The sequence below is a fragment of the Vicugna pacos genome, chromosome 17 (genome assembly GCF_048564905.1).
Source record: "Vicugna pacos chromosome 17, VicPac4, whole genome shotgun sequence".
In the NCBI taxonomy this organism is placed as follows: domain Eukaryota; kingdom Metazoa; phylum Chordata; class Mammalia; order Artiodactyla; family Camelidae; genus Vicugna; species Vicugna pacos.
The window spans coordinates 19,993,489-20,017,995 of NC_133003.1; the positions used below are offsets into that span (position 1 = coordinate 19,993,489).

The 24,507-nt window shown below is 43.1% G+C and overlaps 2 protein-coding genes and 1 long non-coding RNA gene across 8 annotated transcripts in view; 2 read left to right on the forward strand and 1 right to left on the reverse strand.

Annotated features, from left to right (window-relative positions):
- The first annotated feature begins 152 nt into the window (after window positions 1-152).
- On the forward strand, window positions 153-3,811 carry LOC102537357 (death domain-containing membrane protein NRADD-like). The gene is given in 7 exon segments (XM_072941154.1): window positions 153-294; window positions 557-639; window positions 1,637-1,717; window positions 2,399-2,588; window positions 2,705-2,715; window positions 2,718-2,843; window positions 2,941-3,811. Coding segments are annotated over 5 exon segments (726 nt in total). The 5' UTR covers window positions 153-294; window positions 557-639; window positions 1,637-1,638; the 3' UTR covers window positions 3,261-3,811.
- LOC140686743 (uncharacterized) lies at window positions 312-10,893 on the forward strand. Of its 3 annotated transcripts, none has more exons than XR_012060629.1 (3): window positions 312-382; window positions 10,066-10,182; window positions 10,338-10,893. It is a non-coding gene; the product is annotated as an uncharacterized lncRNA (long non-coding RNA). The 3 variants fall into 3 exon arrangements; XR_012060630.1 differs by lacking the exon at window positions 312-382 and adding an exon at window positions 4,489-4,718; XR_012060628.1 differs by lacking the exon at window positions 312-382 and adding an exon at window positions 9,902-9,974.
- The window catches only part of SETD2 (SET domain containing 2, histone lysine methyltransferase), a 114,286-nt gene continuing 95,694 nt past the window's right edge, over window positions 5,916-24,507 (reverse strand). For 3 of the 4 annotated variants that reach the window (XM_072941152.1, XM_072941150.1, XM_072941151.1), the window contains 5 exons: window positions 23,322-23,461; window positions 20,574-20,685; window positions 8,911-8,991; window positions 7,077-7,178; window positions 5,916-6,753 (listed from right to left, as the gene is read on the reverse strand). In XM_072941152.1, the coding sequence (XP_072797253.1) occupies window positions 6,592-6,753; window positions 7,077-7,178; window positions 8,911-8,991; window positions 20,574-20,685; window positions 23,322-23,461 (597 nt within the window). In that variant the 3' untranslated portion in view covers window positions 5,916-6,591. Of the gene's footprint in view, window positions 6,754-7,076; window positions 7,179-8,910; window positions 8,992-20,573; window positions 20,686-23,321; window positions 23,462-24,507 lie in introns of those variants that run through there. The other variant, XM_072941153.1, reaches the window with a different exon arrangement.

A 24,507-nucleotide genomic window follows, 5' to 3' on the forward strand; every position in this document is an offset into this window, starting at 1 on the left:
GCCGCCCGCGGTTTCTCATGTGAGGCTTCGGACTCACTTCTGCGCATGTACACGTTCCTGAGCCGGGCGGGGCAAGACCGCGAGCGGCCCCGCCCTCCAGTGCCGCCCCGCCCTTCGGTGTCCAGCCCCCTTCACTTCCCAGCTCTCCTCCCCACTCTCGGGGGTTGGGGGGGGGGGGCAGAACCTGGCCTACCCAGGAACTCCACTCTGGCCTCCTCCCCGGCCCGAGGCTCGGAGGCCCCGTTCTGTGAGGTTGGGCGTATCCTGGGACCTGCGGAGGGTCGGCTGCTGCAGGTCAGGAGCGGATTGGGGACGGAGTCCTGGGTCTTCCTGGATGGAGGCGCTGAAGGCTGCCTCCAGGCCCCACACTTGCAGACCAGAGGTCCTGCGGATGTTGTCCGTTATGGTGCTGACGTCTGGGTTAGGATGCGTGTGGGAAGCCAGGGCAGTGTGGGTGTGCGGTGTTGCTGTGTGTGCGTCTTTTGTGGACCTGGAGACGGGTGTGTGTGGTAGAGGCTCCAATCCCGCAGCTCATGTGTGTTGGGGGGGTGGTCAGGTACACACACAACGCCTGGCTCTTTGCAAGCGCTATACACTGGCTAATCCGCCAACCAGGATCCAGAAAGGGCCGCTTATGTGGTAAGTAACGCGAATGTACACATCGTTCACACGGCAAGAGTCGCCACAGAATCTGTGCCAGACTCACTCGCCGACACTGGACTTTGCCACACACGTGGGCCCGTGCCTTTCCCCAGGGAAGTGAGTTTGGAATGCTTGGGGTGGACCAGGCCAGATGTGGAGTGGTGGATGTCGGGGAGTTGAAGGGCCTTCCCCCAGGTCTCTTCTCCATCCTTTTCCCCCTCCTCAGCCCAGACCAGGGTCTCCTCCCCAGGCCTCAGGACGCATCCTGAGGACCTGCAGTCGCAGCAGTATCAGGTATCAGCCTACATGTAGAGATAGTTCCTGGGATTGAGTGGTCTTCTTCAGGTTTCTGGCCTCCAGACCCTCTCCAAATTCCCAGAGAAAGGACCAGGAGTCCTCTGGGTCCACATGCCCTCTACCTTTGCTGAGCCCATCAGAGTACCCTCCCATCCAGCCTCTGAGCAGGAGGTGAGGGCTGGACACTGACCCTGGAGACAGGAATGGGAACATAGTCACTCCAGGAACTGTGCTGGTACTGGGAACTCTGGGGAGCTTCCTACTAGCCACTTAAGTCTCCACCTGGCTCTGGCTGAGAATGGGGATGGGAGTCTCCCTGGTTCTCCTATTGCCATCCCTGGACTCAGACCAGGGGTTTGCCGAGGTCTCTTAAGACAGGGGGGTTTCCAGTGTGCCCTTTTCCATGCTGAGCTGCACCCTGGCCTCCTCCAGCTGCGGCCAGCTCTATCACCTCCACCCCATTTGACCCTGGAGGAAACTGGTCCCGATTGGTGAGTGGGGACATGGAGGGTACCCAGCCCTGGAGTGAATCAGGATGAAGTGAACCAGGAAAGTGGGACAGACTACCCTAAGGGATTCCAGACTTTAAGCCTGAGGAATTCCCCCCATGTCCCTATACACAGCCCCTTCTGAACGCATAAGTCTCCCAGGTCCTTTGCCTGGGCGCTGCCCATGACACTTTAACTCCTTCTCTAAGAGATGCAGCCCCTGGGAGCACTACTAGCTGGCAGAACCATGCTTCACAACTCCAGCCACAGGGAAGGCATGGTCCATGTGGGTAAGCATCTCTTGATACAAATTTTGGGCATTGGGTAAGAGGAGGGTAGCACAGGTGGGTCAGCCACACACAAGTCCAGTCACAGACCCTGGAGTCCCTGTTTCTTGTGCCTTGCCTGCACTGGATTGTGGGGACCAGCTGGCCTACAGGCAGAAGTGAGCAGCAGCATTTACTTGCCTTCTGGCTCAGCTTTATTTTGCAAAAATTTACAAGATCTCCCGTGCCCAGAGGCCCCCACAGGGACCAACGTGAATCAGTGTCCTGTCACAGTCCAGACTTGGTAGGAAAGACCGGACACAATTTAGTGCCATAGTAGATGGAGAAGGTAGGCCTGGAGCCAGAAAAGGGAGAGGCTGGGAGAGTTCAAGGAAGACTTCCCAGGGGAGGAGATTCCTGCCAGGCTGTCAGATGGAGATGGTAGACCAGCAAGAGCAGATGTCTGGAAGCCTGGAGAGGAGGTGCATCAGGGAAGGGCTAGGTGTCCAAGGATGGTGAACAAAGGGGAGGCTGTGGGAGCTAAGTGTGGGGAACAAATTAGTCATCTTCGATGCTATGGTATGAGCTTTTGACTTTACATAGTAGGGACTATTATTTCAAGTCTTTCTAGCAGTCTGTGTCTGCTGCCTAGGGACCCTCGCCTTGATTCCTTGCTCCTGATCCTGTCTGTCCTTTTCTCTACAGATAAGACCTGGAGGGAACACGACAGGGACAGGGAAGGGGTGTGGGTAGGGGCAGGGGGAGCCCTGGCCCCAGGCACCTCCTCTCCATTCCCCCCTGAGCCTCCAGGGGCCTCGGGCAGCATCATCCCTGTCTACTGTTCCCTCCTGGCCACTGTAGTCCTCGGTCTGCTTGCTTATGTGGCCTTCAAGTGGTAGGTGGTCTGGGCATTGTCCTGTGGTACCCTCTCCCCATCTGGACTCCCAGCCAGCTCCTTCTCTGACTCAGTGAAGACTGGAGCAGGCTGGCAGGTCCCCCTGCTCCCCACAGCTGGCGCTCACACAGAGACAGCAACTGGCCAAAGCTCGGACTGCAGAGCTGGGGGCTTTCAACAGGGATCAGATGCATGGGGATAGCACTGTCTTCCAGGACTCTCCATGTGGTCTGGAGCCCTGTGCTCCCAGCCAGGGTGAGTCTTCTACCCCAGTCTATAGTCCTTCATCCTAGCTCTGCCACACTACATAGCCTGTCTGACCCTCATGTGCCCCTCATGTCTCTCACCTCAGGGCCACATCCTGAGCTTGGCTGCCGGCTTTACCTCCATCTCCCTCGGCAGCAGCAGGAGGAAGTGGAGCAGCTCCTGGAGGCATCTGGTGAATCTGACAAAGGCTGGCAGGGCCTGGCAAGCCGCCTGGGCTACCGGTCTGAGGCTGTGGAGACCATGGCCCAGAGCCAGGTGCCAGCCTACACCCTGCTGAGAGACTGGGCTTTCCAAGAGGGCAGCAGTGCCACCCTCAGGGTGCTAGCAGACACCCTGGCTTCCATGGGCCATGAAGATGTGGTCCGGGTCCTGGGCCCCTTTGCTGAGGGCTGCTCTGTGGTGTAAGTGATGCTTCTACAGCCTGGCCTCTCGCAGAACCTGCTCTGGTGCTCCCCACCACCCTCATCTCATACACCTTCCCTTTCACGGGCTTCCTGGCATTGGTGACCTCAGCCTGCTCTGTGCCAGGGGGGCACAGATGATCCAGCCACCATTCACCTCCCCTCACCCTACCCTCCTCCAGGAAGGTTGGTGGTAAGGAATGGTTCTGTCCCCCTCCCCTTACTTAGCCTCAACTGTTGCTTTCTACTTTTGTATCCCATATTAAAGGCAACTTTGGACTATTGTCCTGGCACTTCTGGCTCCGTGGGTGGCTATGTGGCGGCAGAGGCCCAGAAAAAGGATAGGGTCCCTAGAAGGTAGGAAGAGCCCCTAAATTGGCAGTGTGCACCTGCAGATGTGTGAGCTCTGGAGGCAGAATGGCAGTCACATCCCACACTGCCTTCACTGGCTGAGTTGTGTTAGGAAGTATTTTACCTTTCTGAACTTTAGCTTCCTTTGCTGGAGAATAAAAAGACTGGCATGCACAGTAGGCAACCTCCTACCCTCACCCTTGACTCTCAGGTTGGCACCAAGGGGCCTTGGGTTTGAGACCATTTTCCTGACTTGTGCTGTGACCAACATCAAAGGGAGGCTGGAAGCCTGCCCGCGCAAGGAGGAGGTCAGAGGCAGACTGGTTCTGGAAGGCTAATTACCAAGGGCGTCAGGTCATCTCTAGGTGAGAAAAAAGAAGTAAGGCTTTTTGTTTCAAGACCTATGTTCCAGACTCAGGAGAGGAGAGGAGGTCTAAACATGGCTTCCACAGCTGCTTACGTGGTTTCCACACAAGCCAAGGACAAGTTAGGTCATCCCACCTACCTGAGGGGCTGTTGAGCCAGGGCAGCTGCAGCTAGACCATCTGCACCCCGTGTATATGACCACCTTGAATGAATAGGCGGGCAGGTTGGTTACTGTGCCTTTGGAGGGGGTTGCTCTAGCAGACAGGCCCTGTCTAAGAAGGAACAGTGGCTACCATCCTGGCCTCCATCAGGATCAGAGCACTTAAGAAACACAGACACCTAAACTCACTCAGGAGACTGGGGCCCAGAGTAGATCTTGTCCCCTTGCTGCGATGTGACTAGGATTGGTGGGCTGTGAGTGCCAAACTCATCAGACTGCTGCTTCTGCTCCTTCCTCAGTTTACTAGGGCTGCTTAACCCTGTAAATCTTTTCCTTAAAATAAGGACAGGTTTAGAGGCACCTTCATCTGGAAATGACCCTTGGGCAATAACCCAGGAGAGAAAGCAGGAAAGGCTGAGTGTTTGGTCAGCTTGAATCAGGCCAGTGCACTGGAGACACCACACCTACTTCAGAGGGCTACCAAGGATCGGATCGGCAATGACTGAAATCCTGCATTGAGAGACATGAACAGGCCCTGGATTAGCTTGCACCCCTCATCACCACCAAAGGGATTTGAGCTTAAAGGTATCGAGGTGTGTGTAAAAGGGGAAGATTTGGAAAAAAAACTTAAAGGGAGGTAAAATAACAGAATTCCTCTTCAAAGAGGTCCTTTCTGAAACTTGACAGCTCCTTGGTCACCACCCTTTAATGAAAGGCCTCCCAGATTTCCTTGGAGGAACCTAGAGCCTCAGGTAAAACCATGAGTTTGACTTTGCTGCAAAGCAGCAACACACATGGCTGACCTCTGCAGGGCAAGCCCATCCCTTTTCACGTGCTCAAGCACGTTAGTTGGTACAATAATGTGCTTGAGTTTAACAGTTTAAGGCTGCAGGACCATGGCAAAATACTTTGGCTACGTTGTTAAATGGCACATCTAATGATTACGTCTTCAAAGTAGGTGTTTGTCTCCTCTTACGACAATTCCTTTAATTCAAGGAAATCAGATAAGATACTGAGCCTCACTGAGGAGTCTTACTTTCCTCATCCAAACAGTGCCAATTCCTGTGCCTTCAGGTTGTGAGGATCAAATGAACACAACCCGAGTTCTAAGGGCCCAGCAGGCAGTAACTGCTGCCCACCCCACCCAAGACTGGGCAGACCACAGCCTCTTCCCCAAGGGCTTTGGTACAGTGAGCAAAATCACCCTGGTGAGGAAGAGATGGGCCAGGCTGGCCTGAAGCTTTTGGTTGGCCCTTCTCACTGCCTAGGCAACGGGTTCATCAGGAGTGGCATGTGTCTCCACTGAGCCCTGTGTCCTCCACGTGATCACTGTCGTTACCCTGTGCACTGGACCCCTCTAGTATCCAAGCCCAGTGTCAGGGAGCCTGGTGGGGGGTCAGGAAACCCAAATATCAAATAAGCATTCCTGTGGCCTCCCTCAGGTAACTCAAGTCTCTGGAGGGAAGAGGTTCCCTGCCTCTTGCCAGCCAGAAGGGACAAAAGGAAAGACAAGTGCCTTTCACTTCGCTGGGCTATTATTAAGCAAAGTAATGAAGCCCAGTGCCAGGGAGGCCTCAGGTCCACTTCCTTTGCTCAGAGTACACGTGTAAGATGTCTACCTCAGTCACAGGGGGCCTGTGGGGAAGGCCTGTGTGTGATAAACTCTAATCTCAAGGAGTAATTCTGGACTTCACACACCTATGGCCATCATCTCCTCTCTCAACAGTGACAACACTTTATACAAACATGCCTGACTAGCTTTTACGGAACACACATGCCAAGTTCTTTAATTGATTTTATTTTTTACATAAAAAGTTCAGTAAAAATTGGATAAAGTAAAGTGATTTTAAGCAGTAAATCAATCTTATCAACATAGCACAAGGCTGGCCAAAACCACAAGGCAGCCTGCTTTGGAATATTTACATGATAACAAATTAAACCTTGCAGGAGAACTTATACCATCCTTACAAAGTCTTCCTGTGATCCTAGCACGTAGAGGCTAAAAGCAAAACAAAAAACAAAAACCAGGAAAAACAAACAAATTATTTTCAATATATTCACATATACATTAAAATATAATACAGATCTTCAGCGTAAGGGGGTTGTGGGTGGGGATGCGCATGAGTCTGTGCGCTGACAGCACCGCCAAGGAGGAGACCCAGGTGTGAGAGTGGGGTCAGGCCTGGCCAGGGTCTCAGAAGGGAAGGTCTCAAGGGCCTAAGCCCTTGCCTCTGATGGCCTCTACCAACAGCTCACAACCAGGGACTGCTTGTTGAAGATGGAGCTCATTTTTGTGGCTTTCACCTGAAATCTGCAGACTTGAATTCCCCAGGGTGATGTGTCATCAGTAGCACAGCCCTGTCGGTGGAGTGGGGCGGGGCAGAGAGGGCCCACAGGATTTCTTCTCCCCAAAGTATGTCCTACCAGCTTGCCCGTCCTCCCACCCTGGCCCGGTAGGTCACTCTAATTCAGTGTCCTCTTTGGGTTTGTAAACAGCCCCAAACTTCTGCATGTACTTCTTAATGTACTCCTTGGTTTTGTGTTTCACATTCTCATTGCACTCCAGGTCCTCAGGGTTCTTACAGTACTTCAGCTCCTTATTCATAACGCCGTGAGTCAGCTGTCCAGGACACAGGAAGAAAGACCACAGCCACCAATCAGAGTGGAAATGATTTGAAGGGGTAGACCAGCCTGCTGTCTTGGGGCCCTTCTTACCAAGACTGGCAGCTGACCAAGGGGGTAGCTGGGGCAGGCTGTTGCTGGGATCACCAGAAAGGGGAAGCTCAGCTCTTAGAGAACTTCCCTGCCTGTATCTTCCCTCCCTGTTCCTGTGTCCCCAGCCTGGGCATCCGGCAAGGAAAACCCACTTTCTATGATGAAAGAGACCGTCTTAGAAGGTGCAGTTTGCCCAGAGCATTCTAAGACCACAAGTAGGGGGAGTACCTTGCGAGCTAGGTGTTTGAAGTCTTCAGTTGTGGTAATTCTTCCCACTTTGCAGTCAGGTTTCCGATAAGGGTTCAGGCACTGGACAATGAACTGGGACATCTGCAGGCAGAGGGAAGAGAATATACTGCTTAATAGCCCAGAGGCGGCATGAAGTTGTACTGAGGAAATAATCAGAAAAGACAGCAAGTAGAGCCAGCCAATCCTTCCCTTTCCCTCACTCAGGCTGGCTAGTGTGGACAGAAGAATGCTAGTATGCCAGTGGGATATAAGAGAAAAGGACCCCAGGTCAGCCTTGAGGGGGAAAAGCTCCCTTGGATGGACTGAACAAGCCTGACAGAGCAGCAGATGGAGGGACCGAGCAGCAGGACTCCACTGCTGAATCTCATGGCAGCCCCAGGCTTCAGCTAACAGATCTTGTGTCCTTGGCATAAAGAGACTATAGCTAAATCCTCTGCCCCTGGAGGCAGGGCAGACAGGGCCTTTCCAGGCTACCATTTTGTTATAGAAGGCTACTTAGTCTGTAAGTGTTGCACTTCATTTGAGTCACACTACATCAGTGCCAAGCAGATGGAAGCATGGTATGGCAGCTGGCTGGAGAAGCTCTGGAGTAAGACCTTTTCAATACACAACTTCCAGTGTCCCTCTGAGTTATTTCTGTACTGTCTGTCCTACCTAGTGGCTCTCAAAAGAGATCCAGGCACAGGACTGCTGAAGTATTTGTGGTGCTAAGATCCCAGGGGACAAAGGGAGCGAGGAGGTCAGTGATAGCGACTTTGCCATGGAGCACCATGAACAGGGTCTACCTAGCCCTGTAAGTCAGTGAGCTTTGAGATGTTCAAAGAACAGGCTAAAACACAAGGTAGGCACTAAATAAACAGCTGATAGTTGGCTGAGCTGAAATGCCAATAATTTTACACAGGGACAGTGAGAAACTAAGTTTTATCCCTAGAGAAGGCTTTTACTCAAAGTTTTCCCGTGGTCTCCTGGCCTTCATACTCTCTCCCTTCAATCTATCCTCAAATACAATAGGAAATTTCTTTATTCCCAGCTTAAAATCCTGCAGTGGTTCCCTGTAACTCATAGACACACAGGCCCTATATAAAGTAGCACAACACTGTTCAGCCTCATCTTCCAACACCCCTCGCAAACCCTGTGCTACAGTCCACGGATTCCCCGGAAGGGACGATGCTTTCTTTTGACTCTGTACACTCTACTGCCTGAATTACATCCCTCCTGATCTACCTGGCAAACTTCTACCCCTGACCCAAGAGCCCTTCCTGATACCCTGAATAGTGGCCTCCAGCCCTACTGTGGCACACTCGTCACACAGCTGCCACACACAGTTGCTTATTTACGTGTCTACTTCCAACCGACCATGAACCACTTCAGTGAAGAAAGGCTGGAATGCAGAATCTGGATGCCTTGAGGCAGAAAGGATTAGTGTCCTGATAGCTGGAAACACACTTCCAGCAACATAAAGCTTTCTCCCAATCACTTCATCAGGCAGCCACCAAATGAGGTATCACAGAAAGAGAACTAGACTTCGAGCCAGAAGGCATGAGTTCAACTCTTCTGTCTACAGGTTGCCTTCTCTGAACCTTAAGAGATCCTCCACCAACATAAGAGGAATGACAGTTCTGGTCTTGCCTACCTCAAGCACTTGCTGTAGGGTAAAACGAGATCATGGGTACAAAAGTGCTTCTTACCTAATTGTAAAGAATCACACCAATGTGTCATCACATAACCACTGCACAGTCAAATCACAGAAGCAAGGGAACACCCAAAAGGAAGGCAGCCTAATGTTACAAATAGCACAGCCACCAAACCTTACCTCTTTTCTGAATACTTCTTTGCTCTTCTTAGCTAGCTCACTGGAGGTGTCTGCTTCTGCTGTCTTAGGCTTTTTTGAAGTCTAGAAATGGAAAAGAAAACACAACAGTGTGGGCATGAGAGATCAGCTTAGTGATGCCCTGTTCTTCCAGAACCTTCCTTTTTTTTCCCCCAGGTGAGATACCTGACTCTTGGTATTAGGATCCTAAAGGGACACGGCCTGGAGTCAGCTTAGCTGCTGTTACCACTCTCACCTCATGTTTAAATCCTGTCATCTGGCTCTGGCCTCGTTCCTATAAACCAAGTTCTAGTTCTCTACCCTAAGTCTAAGCTACATCTCTGATGTAGCTAAACATCTGTTTCAGGGTGACTTTCTCTGCAGAGGAAATGTGCTCTGTGACTTGGACACTCAGGCCCCTGTTCTGAGCTGCAGTGTCAAGGGAGGCCCTGGTTTGATGAACTCCACCTCTCCCATCTCTGACATTCTAGGATTCCAGGACAAAGACAAAATGCTCTGTTCTGAACACCTTTTGCCACACAACTGAAAGGTCCAACCACATCATGGTCCTCATTCAAGTCACTCCACACCCCTTGGATACTCATCACTTTTCCTCCAAAGGCAGAGCTGGCCAGACTGTAGGAGACAGTCTCAGCATGCAGGAGATGCTCCTTGGAGGTTGGTATCCTCAGTTCAGGAATGGAAAGACTAAAAAGGCATCTAAGTATCTGAGGGGGACACGAGGGTCATCCAAGTCAGTGAATAGGTGAGTAGGATCTACAACAGAAGATACTCTGTCCCAAGATGGTAAGATGATGACAAACCTAGGAATATTCCCTTCCAGCAGTGCTGGGGGGAGGGGGGAGACTGCCAAGTTCCCCACAACCAGGCACTGCTGAGAGGTGAGAGCACTTGCCATGCAAAGTCATCTCCCCATACGTTTGCTCACCACCAGCCATCAAGCCTCTTCCTAGTAAATGTACCTTTTCGTGGAAAAGATTATGCGTATCCCCTCTGTGAATACAAGTCACTTCAGATGGATGCAGAAGCTGCAGCTGGTATTATAGGTACTTCGTGTTTTTGCTAGCCGCTTAAAGCACAAAACTTTTTCTATTCCCAACCCACCCTCAGTTCTGATTCCTCTATTTCCATCAACAGTATGAAGGTGCTGGTGATGAAGGAGCTGTTCAACTCCCTCTGCTCTGGATTGGCTCCAGAGAAAGGCGACACTCCCTTGGCTTTGGGCTTCTGTAAATCAGCTTTCTCTGATTTGTTGTAAGAGCTTTACATATTTTCCATTTTTCTACTTTCTGTGGCTACTGGGAACAGGAAAGGGAGGGCAGGGTAGAAAAAACAGATTCTACCTCTGGTTTCAGGAAACAAAACACAAATAACTATTTTCAAATGTTTTGCTTTGGCCCCTTCCCCAGGGTAGTTGGAATGGTCCTCCCACTTGTTGGCATGTGAAGTTACCCAGCCCACAAAAACTGGCAACACCACTCTTCGTGGCCACCCCTCTCGCTCCCTCATCTTCAGGGACGGCCGGCACTGAAGTGGATATGGAGTCTGTATCTATCTGTCTATGGAGTCTGTATCTATTTTTACTCCAACCTGAGCACCCAACCCCCACACCTTGTGGCCTTTCTCTCGCCTTTTGAAACAGCCTACACTCTATGTAGTAGGTATCTCTCTAAATAAATCTACCTTTACTCAAAAAAAAGTTTTGCTTTGGGATTTTGTGGTTATTTTTTCAAGGAGTGTAGAGTGTAGGTGTGTTTCACAGTAAGATCTCACTTAGCAAGGGATCAAGAATTGCCTGAATAAGCCAAGGTAATTTCAACACAATCTCAGCTGTTCTCCTAATCTCAAAAATGAGTTATCAACAGCAACAAGTACAGAAGGCCCCTTGAGGTATGACAGCCCCCTCAAGGGTCTGGGTCACAAAGAGGAGGCCAGGCTTGCAGTGAGGATACTGTGTAAACAGGAATGTTCTGCTTCCCTCTGAATGGGAGATGTATTCAAGAAGCTAAACAAATCCAGTGCACTTCTAATTTAATCTCTGACTTGGTGATGTCAGTAGGGCTTGAAAAATACAGTTTTAGAGCACAATCCACTGAGCTCTGTCTAGGAGCTTAACTGGTCCTTTTGCATGCTGTGCAGCTGGGATTAAGAAGGGAAATACTCAAACAGAGGATGCCTAGACTTATATCATGGAAATCATAAACCAAAATGAAGTACTCTTGGGAGTACTGAAATTCATGTAGCTCTCGGCCTGTGATCTGCAAATGGCACAAGAAATACTTTCAGAAACTGGTTAACAGTTACTCAAGCCCAATGCCAAGCAACACGAGGAGCCAGAGTTGGAGCTGAGGATAGCACGTGATGGACAATGACATGAAACACTTTGGGAACCTTCTCTGCCCCTGGCTCCAGAAAAGTTCCATTTGAAGTGTTAGCATTTCTAAGTATATAAACTTTTAAAATCAAGTGCTATTAACTTTCCCAAATGCCTATGCCAATTAAAAATCCTCTAATACCAGAAAAGACATAAGGCTAGACCAACAGTCCCCAAAATATAATAGGCTACTTCATGGGGGTAGGGAACATCTATCTGTGCTGCAAGTGGTCTCTTGCTGAGATTCTAGGAATCTACCAGAGACGGGGGAAGAGTACTCTTGAGATATAAAACAGCAGTATGTTCCCCTAGGTCCTCAGCAAGAATGAGTTTGCCTTTTCTATATGTTGGCTCACACCAGGCATCAGTCAATGAGGGATTTTGTTGGAAACCTGTATGAGCAGTGGCCAGATGAGAGCACAGAGTGAAATGAGCAGGCAGAGTGCCTGGCAAAAAGCCAGAGCTTACTGCCTGGAGAAGCTCACCCTGCTGTCAGCCTTCATCTGAGACATCTCTGCAATCCCAAGGAATCTGGTCAGAATATGACTAAGTATGAGTATGAGAAGGAAGACCATGTACCTTCACATTAAGTCTTCACTCCTTCTGGCTTTAAGTAGGGAATGGCTTTAAGCTAACTGGATGGCTCTGGTCACCACACACTCTGTAACTCAACAAATGCAAACTCTATCCTTTATTATACATACAGAAAAGACCATGTCATAAAACTTGTGTGCCTTGTAACTTAGGAGTGTAGCCTAACTGAAATGGGTCCTGACAAAGAGCAGGATGTACCCAGCTAATGCTTCTCTCCCCCTGAATTTAATTACTGGAACATGAAATGTAAAACATTATTTTAGGAGGAACTTTTATCTTTCAGGGCAGCCCAAATCCAGAAACAGGGGTTGAGCTATCAGAAACACTATACACGTGATTCAGCCTAAATTCTACAACACACCAATTAATAAGTTAAGAAAGATCAATCTCTGAAAATAATAAAAACCCAGTATACTTTTTTGAAGTTGCTACTACGTTTGGTAGCAGGAAGAGCAAAATAATTTCAGTTTGGTTCTAGATCAGGCATTATATACCATACCTTAGTCTGTCAAAGAGGCAGGGTGGGGGGGTGTGTTGTGGTGGGTCCAAGAAATGAGAGGACAGGAACAAAAAGATCTCTAAGGCACTTTCAGGAAGTAGTGTTTCAAAAGTCTGACTACATTATACAGAGGCTCCATGTGCTCCATTCAGAGAGAAGTGGAGTTCATAAAAACCTGGAAATAAGGTCCTTAAGAGGAACCAGCAGGCCTCATACTCTTATCCATTTGGCCTCAAGTGTAGTTTTAGCCCTAGCAGTTTCTGATCCCCCAGACGATGACCAGGCTACGTTATCAGGCAAGTTAACTATCTGCTCTGCAGAGATCTGGGCTCTGGTTTCTGATAATACCTTTTCAAATGCGATTTCCTAGTTCCCTCTCCATTGTTGGTAAGTGATTTCATAAAGCATCTTTTTGCAAATTACCCCTAACTCCAAAGATGGGATCATAACTGAAAAGACTCTTGGTCCCTGATTCCACCCTCTCCAACTCCCTCAATCCAATAAATTATACTCTGTAACTACTGTTTTCACATAGTATAGTTAGGACACCTATTATACCTTATGACTAAATGTTAATGAAAAGCCAGAAGGCAGTAGTAAATAAACTGCTGTCTCTCAATCATGCTAGCAGTCAGTAATGATTTATGCCTGTGGTTCACAAAGCGAAGACATGACTTTACATCGACCACATGATGGATGACGGAAGAGAGTACAAGATGACCAAAGGTAGGGAACAACACTGGAGGAAAAGAGAGGAGGGCTCTCACAGATGCTTAGTCTCCTCATCAAAAGCTTTTAATATCACCCACCCAGAACCACACAGTTCTCTCCAAATTACATACCTTCCCTATGTTGATACTATATATCCCTACGTTTCCAACAAGCACCTATTTATTGAAGACTCAAACCTAGATATAACTGCCTACCAGCCATTCTATCCTGGATTCTGCAGGGAGCTCAAATTCCACAATGAACGTATTCCCAAACTTCCTCCTGATCTTTCCTTCATTCCTCAGATTGAATAATGGGACCTTATCTACCCAAGCTAAAAATGAGGATGGTGGACCACACTTGCCTCTTCCATATCAATTTGTTCACTTAGCCCCAAATGATGCCTTTCAGGAAACTTTGCATGAATCTTCAACACCTCCACTCTGAGTTCCTCATTTTGCCTAAACTATTATAATACTCTTCAATCTGATCTCCTTTCTACGAATCCTACCTTTACAAATGGGTCTGTTTCACTCAAGGGACACACATTTTATTGACCCCTTGCCTTAAAAGCTCATTCACTGGCTTTTATCATACAATAATCACATTGGTAGGACACCAAGATCTCAGACAATTTAAATCTGACCTACTTTTCCTATTTTTGTCTTGCTCACTACCCTGTATGTACCCAAACTCTCACCATGACAAATTATTTTTACTGTTCGCTATATGATGCTCTGCCTTGTACTGACTTTATGCCTTTGCAAAAACTGCTTTATCTTCTCAGAATCCTCTTTCCTGCCTACCTTAGCTTTAGGTTAAAATCATGTTTTCTGTGACATATCACTGATGTATCTTCTCAGACCATTAATCACTGTGCTCCCATAGCATTTTGTACACACTCCTACTTCAGCAATTATCCCATTGTATTCTTGGTTTATAGATGTGTATATTTCCTTAAACTGAACTTCCTGAAGACTAATGCTCAGTTTTATTTCTCTTTCTATCTCTAAAAACTAATGCAAGGCCTGTGAATTAGTGAAAATTTGCAGTGGTACAGCCTGTATCTCCAAGGGGATTAAAATCTAAATGAAAACCCAAAAGATAAAAAAAAAAAAATGGAGCAGAAGGAATAAACACGAATAAACACATACTCCACATGTATCCTTCTCCTGTCTTCTGATATGCTAGCTAGGTGAATACAGTTGTAAACTGGTTAGGAACGTTAGATCCAAGTAAGTCCCTAGCTATCTGAGTCAAACTAGACCCTAATGACAGAGACTATGGTCTAGAAAGAAATCTAAAGACTGATACTTTAAGTCTTTGCCTTGTGCATCAAGGCACAGCTGGCTGGAAGATCAAAACTCACTTGTTCCTTCATCTACTGTCAAAGGGTTAATAATAGAACAGATGCCTTCATTTATATTTTCTCATTAGAAATACAAGAAAAGGTAAAGCTGACAAATCAGAGATAAAAGCCTAAGAAGCTAAGATACAGAGTGAATGAATATCCAGGTAGTTTTTTACTGGAAGCATGTGACAGTTATGAGGTCTTTCCCTTAGGTATCTGTCGGTATAAAAATTCTCCCACAGAAACTTCACACACTCCTGGCAGAAATGTACAATGGGGCAGCAACTTTAGAAAAGTTTCACACTTCTTAAAAATTTAGATGTAGATTAGCCATATGACCTATCAATTCCACTCCTTGGTATCTAACCAAGGGAACTGAGAAGGTATATCCAAAGACTTGTACACAATTGTTCATACCATTATTGTAACAGCCGAAGAATGGAAACAACCCAAATGTCCATCAATTAGTGACTGGATAACTAAAATGTGACACATCTATACAATGGGATATTATTCACTGCTAAAAAGAAACAAGCTATCAAGACATGAAAAGACATGGAGGAACCCTAACCATATATTGCCTAAGTGAATGAAGCCTATCTTAAAAGGCTACATACTATATATGAAATTCTGTGAAAGGCAAAACTGGAGACAGTAAAAAGATGAGTGGTTGTCATGGATGGGGATGGGGGAGATAAAAGGGAGGATAGAATGAATAGGGGGAGCACAAAGAGTTTTCAAAGCAGTGAAACTATTCTGTATACTACAATGGTAGATAAATGCCATTATACATTTGTCAAAACACCAAAAATTTACCACACCAAGAACCCTAAAGCAAACTACAGACTTTGATAATGATGTATCAATGTAGATTCACTGACTGCAAATAAGTGTATCACTCTGGCAGGTTGCTGACAGCGGAGGAGGATGTGCATGTGTGGCCACAGGGGGAATATGGGAAACTGTACTTTCTGCTCAATTCTGATGTGAATCCAAAATTGCTCTAAAATATAAAATCTACTTTAAAAAAAAGTTATGATAAGGACCTTCTTCAGACAAACAAAAATGAGAGAACTCATCACCATCAGACCTGAAACACTCGAAATATTAAAGGAAATGATTCCAGATGAAAACTCAAATCTACACGAAATAATGAAAAGTGCTAGAAATGGTAAATATGTGGGTAAATATAAGACTACGCTCCAAGTTATAAAAAAATCTCTTTAACACATAAACTGTTTAAAGCCAAAATTAATAATGTAGTCGAGGATTCATAACACATGAAAACAATAAAATGTATGACAAAAGCACAACGGACAGGAGGGGGGCAAAATGTAAACAGGTTCTTACAATTGCAAATGAAGTGGTATATTACACAATGGTAGACTATAATAAAGTAAATACGCATATTGCAAACCTTAAATAGAGGTTCTCAGGCTTTTAGGTCTCAGTATAACTTTGCACTCTTCAAATACTGAAAACCTCCAAAGAGCTTTTGTTCATATAAGCTTTTGTTCATATTAAAATTTACCATATTAAGTTCAAACTGAAAAAAGTATTTTAAAACAGCATTAACAAACCCATTATTATAGTATCAATAATTTTTTTTGTGGGAAAAAACCTTTATTTTCCAAAATTAAAGAAATTAAGTAAGAGTAGCACAGGTTTACATTTTAGGAATCTCTCTAATGTCAGGCTTAACAGAAGACAGCTGGAGTCTCATTTCCTTCTGCCTTCAACCATGTCACATACCCCTCTGGAAAATTCCATGGCATACTTGTGAATAAATGAGAGTGACAAGGGAATATAGTGTTCTAGTATTATAAAAATAATTTTGACCTCATGGCTCCCTTGTAAGGGTTTTGGAATCCCCAGAGGTTTCCATACCATACTTTGATGCGCTAAGCATTCCCCAGAGCAACAAATAAACAAGTAAAACAAAAAGATATGGCTAATAAGTTAGTAGAAAAGATGAAATAGAATATTTGGGGGGAAATCTAAATTAATGCAAAATAAAGCAGGAAAATAAAAACAAAAGGCAGATGAAAAATTAGAAAACAAACAGTAAAAGAGTAGATCTTGCACCCAACTTTATTGACACATTTACTAAATGTCAACAGATCAAATAAGTACCCCAAATGAAAGGCAGACACTGTTAGAGTCATGGACAGTAAAAAGGTATGTTACAAAACCACCCATAAGGCACGAATTGCTTTGCATAGGTGCTTGAAGATTCCTCTATCTGCAGTCTCATTCTGAATTTTAGGATTTACAGACGTAAGCCATGGACATAAGCACTGTAGAAATCAGTGAGTTAGCCATCTTTCTTTCCTAATAGATCATTCAAATATTTTATGAAGTATTTCTGTTTCAAAATGATAAGCGAAATAGACTTCTTTCTTTTGTTCTTGATAGGGGAAGAAACCAAAGCTAAAATTTATCTATTAACAACTTCTTGAATATTTACTTGTGAAGAGTTTCATATATAGTTTATTCTCCTCTGAGGAGATTTTGAAAATTCTCGTAAGAAAACTCTCATAAATGGCAGAAAGTGCTCTTCACTAAGTAATGAAAACATTCCTCAAGTCAGGTAGTTCACACTATCATTGCCAACACAGAGATTTCTGTTGAAGGTGCTGATCAGCCCTCTCCCAGCTTCCATGGGTCCATAGCACTTGGGTGGATTTCACAAATACCTTCTTTCACCTTCTATGTTAACTGACCAAAACAATGCCAAAATCTTGCTCACTATTCATACTTAAAGATCATCAAAACCGTATTTCGTAAGAGCTAAGGGGTGACTCAACTTCTGGCTACAGAGAAACTAATCTCATCAATTCTGTATGTGAATCACTGACTGAAAATCAAGGCCCATTAACACAGGAGTCTCAGTACCTTCCTGTGACCAGGTTTACTGTTTGAGCAGTGAGAGCCCAGGTCACACTACTATCATCCCTTACCCTAACCAACAGCATAGTGCTTTACACAGGACTGCAACAATCACTGAGCTGCTCTTCTTAAAACAATTTCCAGATTTGACTCTTGTCTTGATTTACATAGAGAGAAGTGGAATCAAAGACTGTGAAAATCCTGATCCCATCAATTAAGCCACAGAATCCAGCCAGATCTAAAGCCAATACTATTCCTGACTTCCAAGTTATACAAGCCAGTATGTCTCTTTTTATGTTTATGCTAGTTTAAGTTGGAATTTTTTTTACCTTAAAAGCATTTGCAAATACAAAGGTATAATATTAAATGTGCCATAAATAATACAAGAAAGTGTTTTAAGTGAAGAATTAAGGGAGAAAAAGTTTAGACAAAAGCAAATGGCCATAGAAAGATAATTTGTTTTCCTTTCTTCTGAATTGTATGGCAAGAATGTTTTGAACTGGTTACCAAAGGTGTCATTTACATAATATCAAGTGTTAAGTATTAAGTGTAAAACTTTCTCAAATTAATTTTTATCTTCTGCTCAGGTAGAAATGGTACAACCATTTCATAGACAGGTCAAACCTTAAGAAGTTCACTCAAGGAATTAAAGTTATAAGTCTTGCTTTGGTTTGATTATGATTCTGTTTTGGGAGAGAAAATATCATTACCTTTAACTATTTGTTCACAATAGAAAACACACTGGCAGCTAAATTACTTTGTGTGCTCCCATTATTATTATTATTTGAACTCCAGAAAGAACTTACTTATGTATTTGTTATTATAGCAAAGAATAATAATGGAAAAGTTTCCCCCACTCTTCTCTGAAAACTGAATGAAAGCTGACACCATGGAATCTCCATTAGAAATTTTACTCTATAATCCCCCTGAGGCAGTTAACAGTAGTAGGAGGAATGTTTCCTATTTATAATTTCTCACTCTCCTTTACAAATGTACCAACAACCCTCCAACATACAAGAGCGTATCAATATAATATATCAGAGTTATTTTTGAATTAAGCATTGGATTTAGTTCAGTGCTGTCCCATCCTAGGATATATTATATTTGCTTTTGCAGACCCCTGAATGGACTCCTTGTTGTTTGCTGCTTAATATTCCTGAAGTAATTTGATGATAACTGAAACAAATGTCAGGAAGCTAGTCTTAAAGAGATGATAGAGAAAGGCTGCACTATGTGACTGGTTTGAGAAAATTCTAGTTCTCTAACAGGTACACAGTACAGTTAAAGTCCCTCAGTCAAACAACTTTCTCCTTTAAGTGCAAAATGTGACTTTTAAACTTTAGTTTGTCCTAGTAAAGCAACTGAAGCACAACTTGGGAAACATAATACATGCTCACCTATTAAACCGAAAGTTATAGTATATATTTTAAATATATTGTTCTTCCAGAAGCCTATTACCAGATTTCAAAAACAGGATTAAAAATACATAGGAATCTTTGTGGTCTGTTTAAATAGTGCTAATGAGTGGTATAGAAATCTGAAAATATTTGTCCCTTATAGTAAGCTGACATTGTAACAGGCACCAAGGAATAGTTTCTCATTAGACACTGTGGAAATCCCACTGTTTTAATTACTCCCAAGTGGAATTTCATCTTGGGACTCATCTCTTATTATTTTCACTACACAATGAAAACAAAAATTATCATTTTTAATTGGTGATTTACTCCCCAAAGTAGAGATTGTGTAAGAAAACACTTCTCTTTAGCCACAGAAAGCTATTTTTTTTTCTTCTGAAATTTCTCAAGCATAGTCAAGTTATAGTCACAAAATTCTGACCGTTTATCCTGTCTCAAGTCTGGCCCTTCAGTTTCAAAGACTTTCACAACTTAAGCAAGCAGTAAGAACTTTCAATTTTACAATTCATGAATGGGATAGATACATCCCTACACAGTCCACCTGTGGACTTTAAACCTAACTACTCTCAACTTTTAAATCTGATCAACCAAACCAACAGTTTCTTTGCCATCTATTAACAACAAAAAATCAACTCTAATCCTTACTTTGAATCCTTACACATTCACTTAATGCTCTTTCACTCCAGTTCCTTCCTTTCCTCTCCTACCTCTATCCACTGATTTAACTAGCTAAGTATCTCTTCTTATTTTCAAAATAAAAAAAAACTACTATTCAGATCTAAGAAAACAGATATATTGTCTTTGACTTCACTCAAGACACTTCATGCGTGAAGACAGTGGGTCCTGCTCCAAGCGGAAAGGGCTTAAAAAAAAAATCTGTTAATTCAATCATGGACGCACACTGATTTGCATGCCCCCTAATCCCAACTACTCCCTCTCTTTTGCCTTATTTGTTCAAAAGTAATATTCCCATAGTAAAGTATCTTGGTCTCAAATCTTTAAGAAAAAAAGGGAGCAGTTATACTCCTGTGGTGAGGTTTTACTGTAACCAGTTTTAACTTCTTTCCAGAACCATCAATCTCAAAATGGCAGGACATTAAACCACACTATCTAAGAAATAAGAAAGACTTCAGTTAAAGAGCCTAAAAATATTTAAAAAGAAGCATAGCATTAAGAATACAGTAATCCACAGGGAAAGAGCTATGATACATTAAAGGAAGTTACAGTGGAATATGAATACTACAATTTTATTTGTGTTTAAAATGTAAACAAACAAACAAACAAAAAACCCAAAAAAACTCTATGTGTTTTCCATAAGGTCTGGAAGAATATACACCAAAACAAGGTTTTGCAACTTTGCCACTATGGACATTTCGAGTCAGCACTTTGTTGTTGGGGGGCTGCCTGTGCATTGTAAAATGTTTAGCAGCTTCCCTGGCCTCTACCTATGAGAAGCCAGTAGCATTCTCTCAGTTGTAAAAACAAAAAAATCTCTATATATATCATCAGATATCTCCTGAGGAGCCAAATTGCTCCTGGTTGAGAACTCCTGCACTAAAAGGTGAACAGTGTTTATCTCCAAAGAGGAAAGTATGATGAAAGGGGACCAACTGAATAGAAATTCAGGGCTTTTATTTTTTGTTCTGTATAGTTTGGATGTCCTACCACCCCTAAGCACTTGTTACATGCCTAAATTCTCCAGAATAATAAATAAAATAAAATTCCAAGGCCATCTGGCTACTGGCCATACAAAATGACAGGATATAGACTCCCCAAATGATCAGGAAACATATCTGTTTAAGTCACACTCACCTTCATGGGATTTTCATCATATGTTGGGGTTCCCAGGTCCATTTCAGCTTCATGCTCAAGGCTGGCATCATCTCCTGGGCTTTCCCAAGTAGGAGGATCCCACTGAGTCTGCCTAGAAAAAGGTAAGAACAACCGTGCTGTTATGGCCAGAAAACAGAACGCTGGCATAGGTATTTCTGCTCATATACACATAAAATACAACATGAAGTGAGACACAGAACAAGACAAAAGACATAGACATTTTTGGTTATCTTTCCAGCAGCAATGATTCTATCCCAGAGATATAACTGTTTAGCCCACTGTATTTCTGTAACCAATGTTGTGGCAACATCTGCTGGGTGTCAAAGAAAACAGTAAAACTAAACATCCTGGTCTCTCACCTGGCTCTTACTGTCCTGAAACAGGATTCAGCAAAGCCTAAAAAAAGTCCATGGAGTAGGTACCAGCCTATGCCACCCCTCTGCAGGTGAAGAGATCGATCATGGTTGTAACCTAGCATATACTTGGAGCAAAATAAAATAAAATAACAAACCACACTCCTCACAATCCTTGATCATATGAGAAAACTGTTTCTTGTTTTAGGAGCCTTCTTGTTTGTAGTTGTGCCCCTCTGGTTTGACGACTGACAGCATGGAAAAGAGACACAAGTTAAAAACTTGTGCCCTCTGCTAAAAATATTCTCAACTGACTACAAAAAAGTGTTCAATAATTTTTTTTTTTAAAGCTAGATCTGTGAAGTAACAAGTGGAAGTAAGGAAATTCATACTCGGGAGTTGGAAGTCAGCTGTCACAGGGAATGCTCTATCATTTAAAATGTCAAAGCCTCCAAGAAACTAGCAACATATCTGATAGGTCAACCTTGCCATTACACTCTTCTGCTTTCCTCCCACAGCAATCTTCAGGCGGCAACATTAAAGGCATCTGATGCAAGTCAGTTTTGCAGATGTTTATGAAAACAGGCTTATCTCTGACTGATGGAACTAACTAAAAAATGGGCTCAAGATTTCTACTGTAATCAAAGAACCACAAGCAGCTGTGGGTTTTATTATGAGAAGTGAACAGAGAGGGACGTATTAAGCTCTTAGGTGCTGGCTAAGCAAAACCTACAAAAAAGGAAAAAGCACACACATAAATGAGAAATACAATCTTATTTATTCTTGGAAAAGTGATTAGAAAGCTTGCTATGGTACTGAAAAAACAAAATTCTGGTAAAATTTGCAGACATTGCTTTTTAAAAATCACTACGTTTTTAGCCATCATAACAAGGTCTTGTTCATGAAGGTATTTTTACTGAAATAAGGAAGACATTTCTAAGTAGAATACATAAAGGGAAAACATCTGACTGCATGACAATTTTAATTTCTTTAAGTCACAAGACATTACAAACAAAAACATCTGCAATACTCTTGATAAAGAGATCTAACAGTGCTGACAGAAAATGGGTAGATGCCCCAAACAAGCAATTCACAAAAGACACAAATGGCCAACAATCTAATGAAGACATTCCATCTCAACAATAAAAGGACTGAAAATGAAAATAAGACTTCTCACCTACTAGTCTTAAAAGAGTTAAAAAGCCTATGTGAAGACAAAGGCACTTTTGTATACCTTTTTGAGAGGTCTAAATTGGCATAATTTTTTAAAAAATGGTAAGCTGATAATAATTATCAATTTAAAATGTGTCTCTTTTGACTAAATATTCCATTTCTAGGAATCTACCTAAAGAAGGTAGTAAGATTAGTATTAGTGTCTGTAAGGATGACTAGGTTTAGAGTTATATTTAAAATACTGAAAATCCACCAATCAGGGTGGGCTTAAATAAAATTTGGTATAACCATACAAGAGAGCAGGGGTTGGGCAAACTTATTCTACAAAGGATCAGAGAGTAAATATATTTGACATTTTGGGCCAAATGGTCTCTTCCACAACTAGCCTACTCTGTCATTGGATTATAAAAGCAGCAATAAAGAATTCCTAAATAAATGGTGGTGGTTGTGTTCCCAAAATATTTTACTTACAAAAACAAGTGGCCCATAGGCATGACCCCTGTAACAAATAAGCATTAAAAATAATGTACTTTTATATTAACTGATAAAGTTCTATAAATAGATTGGTACATAAAGTAGATGACAAAACATGCACCCCAATACACATACACAGAAAGCACACATAGTCACATAAAGCTATCTGCCTAAAAGATATTTTTGAAAAAATTCTAAGAAAAAGCTATATCAGGTTTTTAATATATAGCAGGAGTCATCAAACTATGGCTCATGAACCAGATCTGATCCACTGACTATTTTTGTAAACGAAGTTTCACTGGAACGTAGACATGCCTATTCATTTATGTATGGCAGCTTACATAGCAATAGCAGAATTGAATAGTTGTGACAAGAACTATTTGACAAGTAAAGCCTAATATATTTATTATCTGGCCTTTTGCAGAAAAGGTTTGCCCACGACCCCTGATATCTACAACATTAGATGAAGTCATTGCCATTCTTCAAAAACACCTTAGTTTTCTCCAAAACAGTCTTGCAAATTAAAGGCACACCTAAACATATTCAAAAAAGATCAAAGTCTAAGGTATGACATAACATTTAAAATGTGATTCTGGAAATCCAGCAGCCCTCGAGCTCAGTGAACAACTAGTAAAAACAAGTCTATGACCATAAAACTCTCCTTATGGTGGCAGCTTCTTCGACCAACTGAAAGCTGACTTGGGGATGCCCACATAGCCCTTCCTACCTTGTGATCACATGGTAGTAGTAAATCTTCCCTTCTGGGTCTCGGGCTGTCTTCCAGTTGGGAGGTAAGACAATGGTTTTTGGTTTGGGAGGAGATGGTGGTGGTAGATCCAGGAGATTATTTGTCACAACCATTTCAGGCTAAAAAGAAAGATACACACACACACACACAAATTCTTGATCAGTGACATCTCTTTTAATTTGGCTGAAAAGGATAAAAACAGCCTACTTAAGCAATATGTAAAAACATATATCAACTTTTTTTTTTTTAAAGATAAACTGTACCTTTGTATAACCTGGGAAATGGTCAGAGACAGCGTGTATGATGAGCTTTAGGGATCTATCAGAAAATTGACAGTAGGCTACAAGTTCACCATCCAACAATTCACATTTTAAAATATTCAGCAGCTCATTATCTAAAGTAGTATTTTTCAGCCTTAAAAAAACCAATGCCAAATGGCATATAACTTCAGGATACTGATTAGCTGAATGGCTTTAGATATAAACAAATATGACAGAATGTTAACATTTATCCATTGTATTTTTTCTGTACTTTTATATATGCTTGGAACCTCATATTTATATTTAAAAAATACAGAAATGGATGAACACGATTTATTAGTTTAAATACACTGGAAAATAATTTCTTAAACAGTTTAAAAAAATTGAATGCCACATTTTGAAAAACAAAAACCTTATAATCATTGCTACAGATTGAATTATGTTTCCCCAAAATTCCTAATGTTGATGCCCTAACCCCCAAAGTGACTGTACTTGGAGACAAGACCTTTAAACAGGTAATTAATGCCTTGATCTTAGACTTAGCCTCCAGAACTATGAGAAAATAAATTTCTGTTGTTTAAGCCACCTAGTCTGTGGTATTTTGTTAAAGCAGCTCTAGTAAACTGGTAATATAATCACCATAAGGATATATACTCTTAATTGTTTGTTCTATGTAAGCCAATTAATAAAGAAAAAATTTTCCAAATTTACTCGAACAGTTAAGAGGAACCTGAGATCCCAGGCTCAGATAACACATAGCCACTTTTAAGCAAACACCAGTCTTCCAGCATCACTGCTTTGTGAATAACCCCAATCCCTACTTCACATAGCTGCTTTTTTTTAGAACCTGCTTAAGTTCCACTTCCTCCCTTCCTGTAGTCCTCTATCCAGCCTTTAAAGTGATC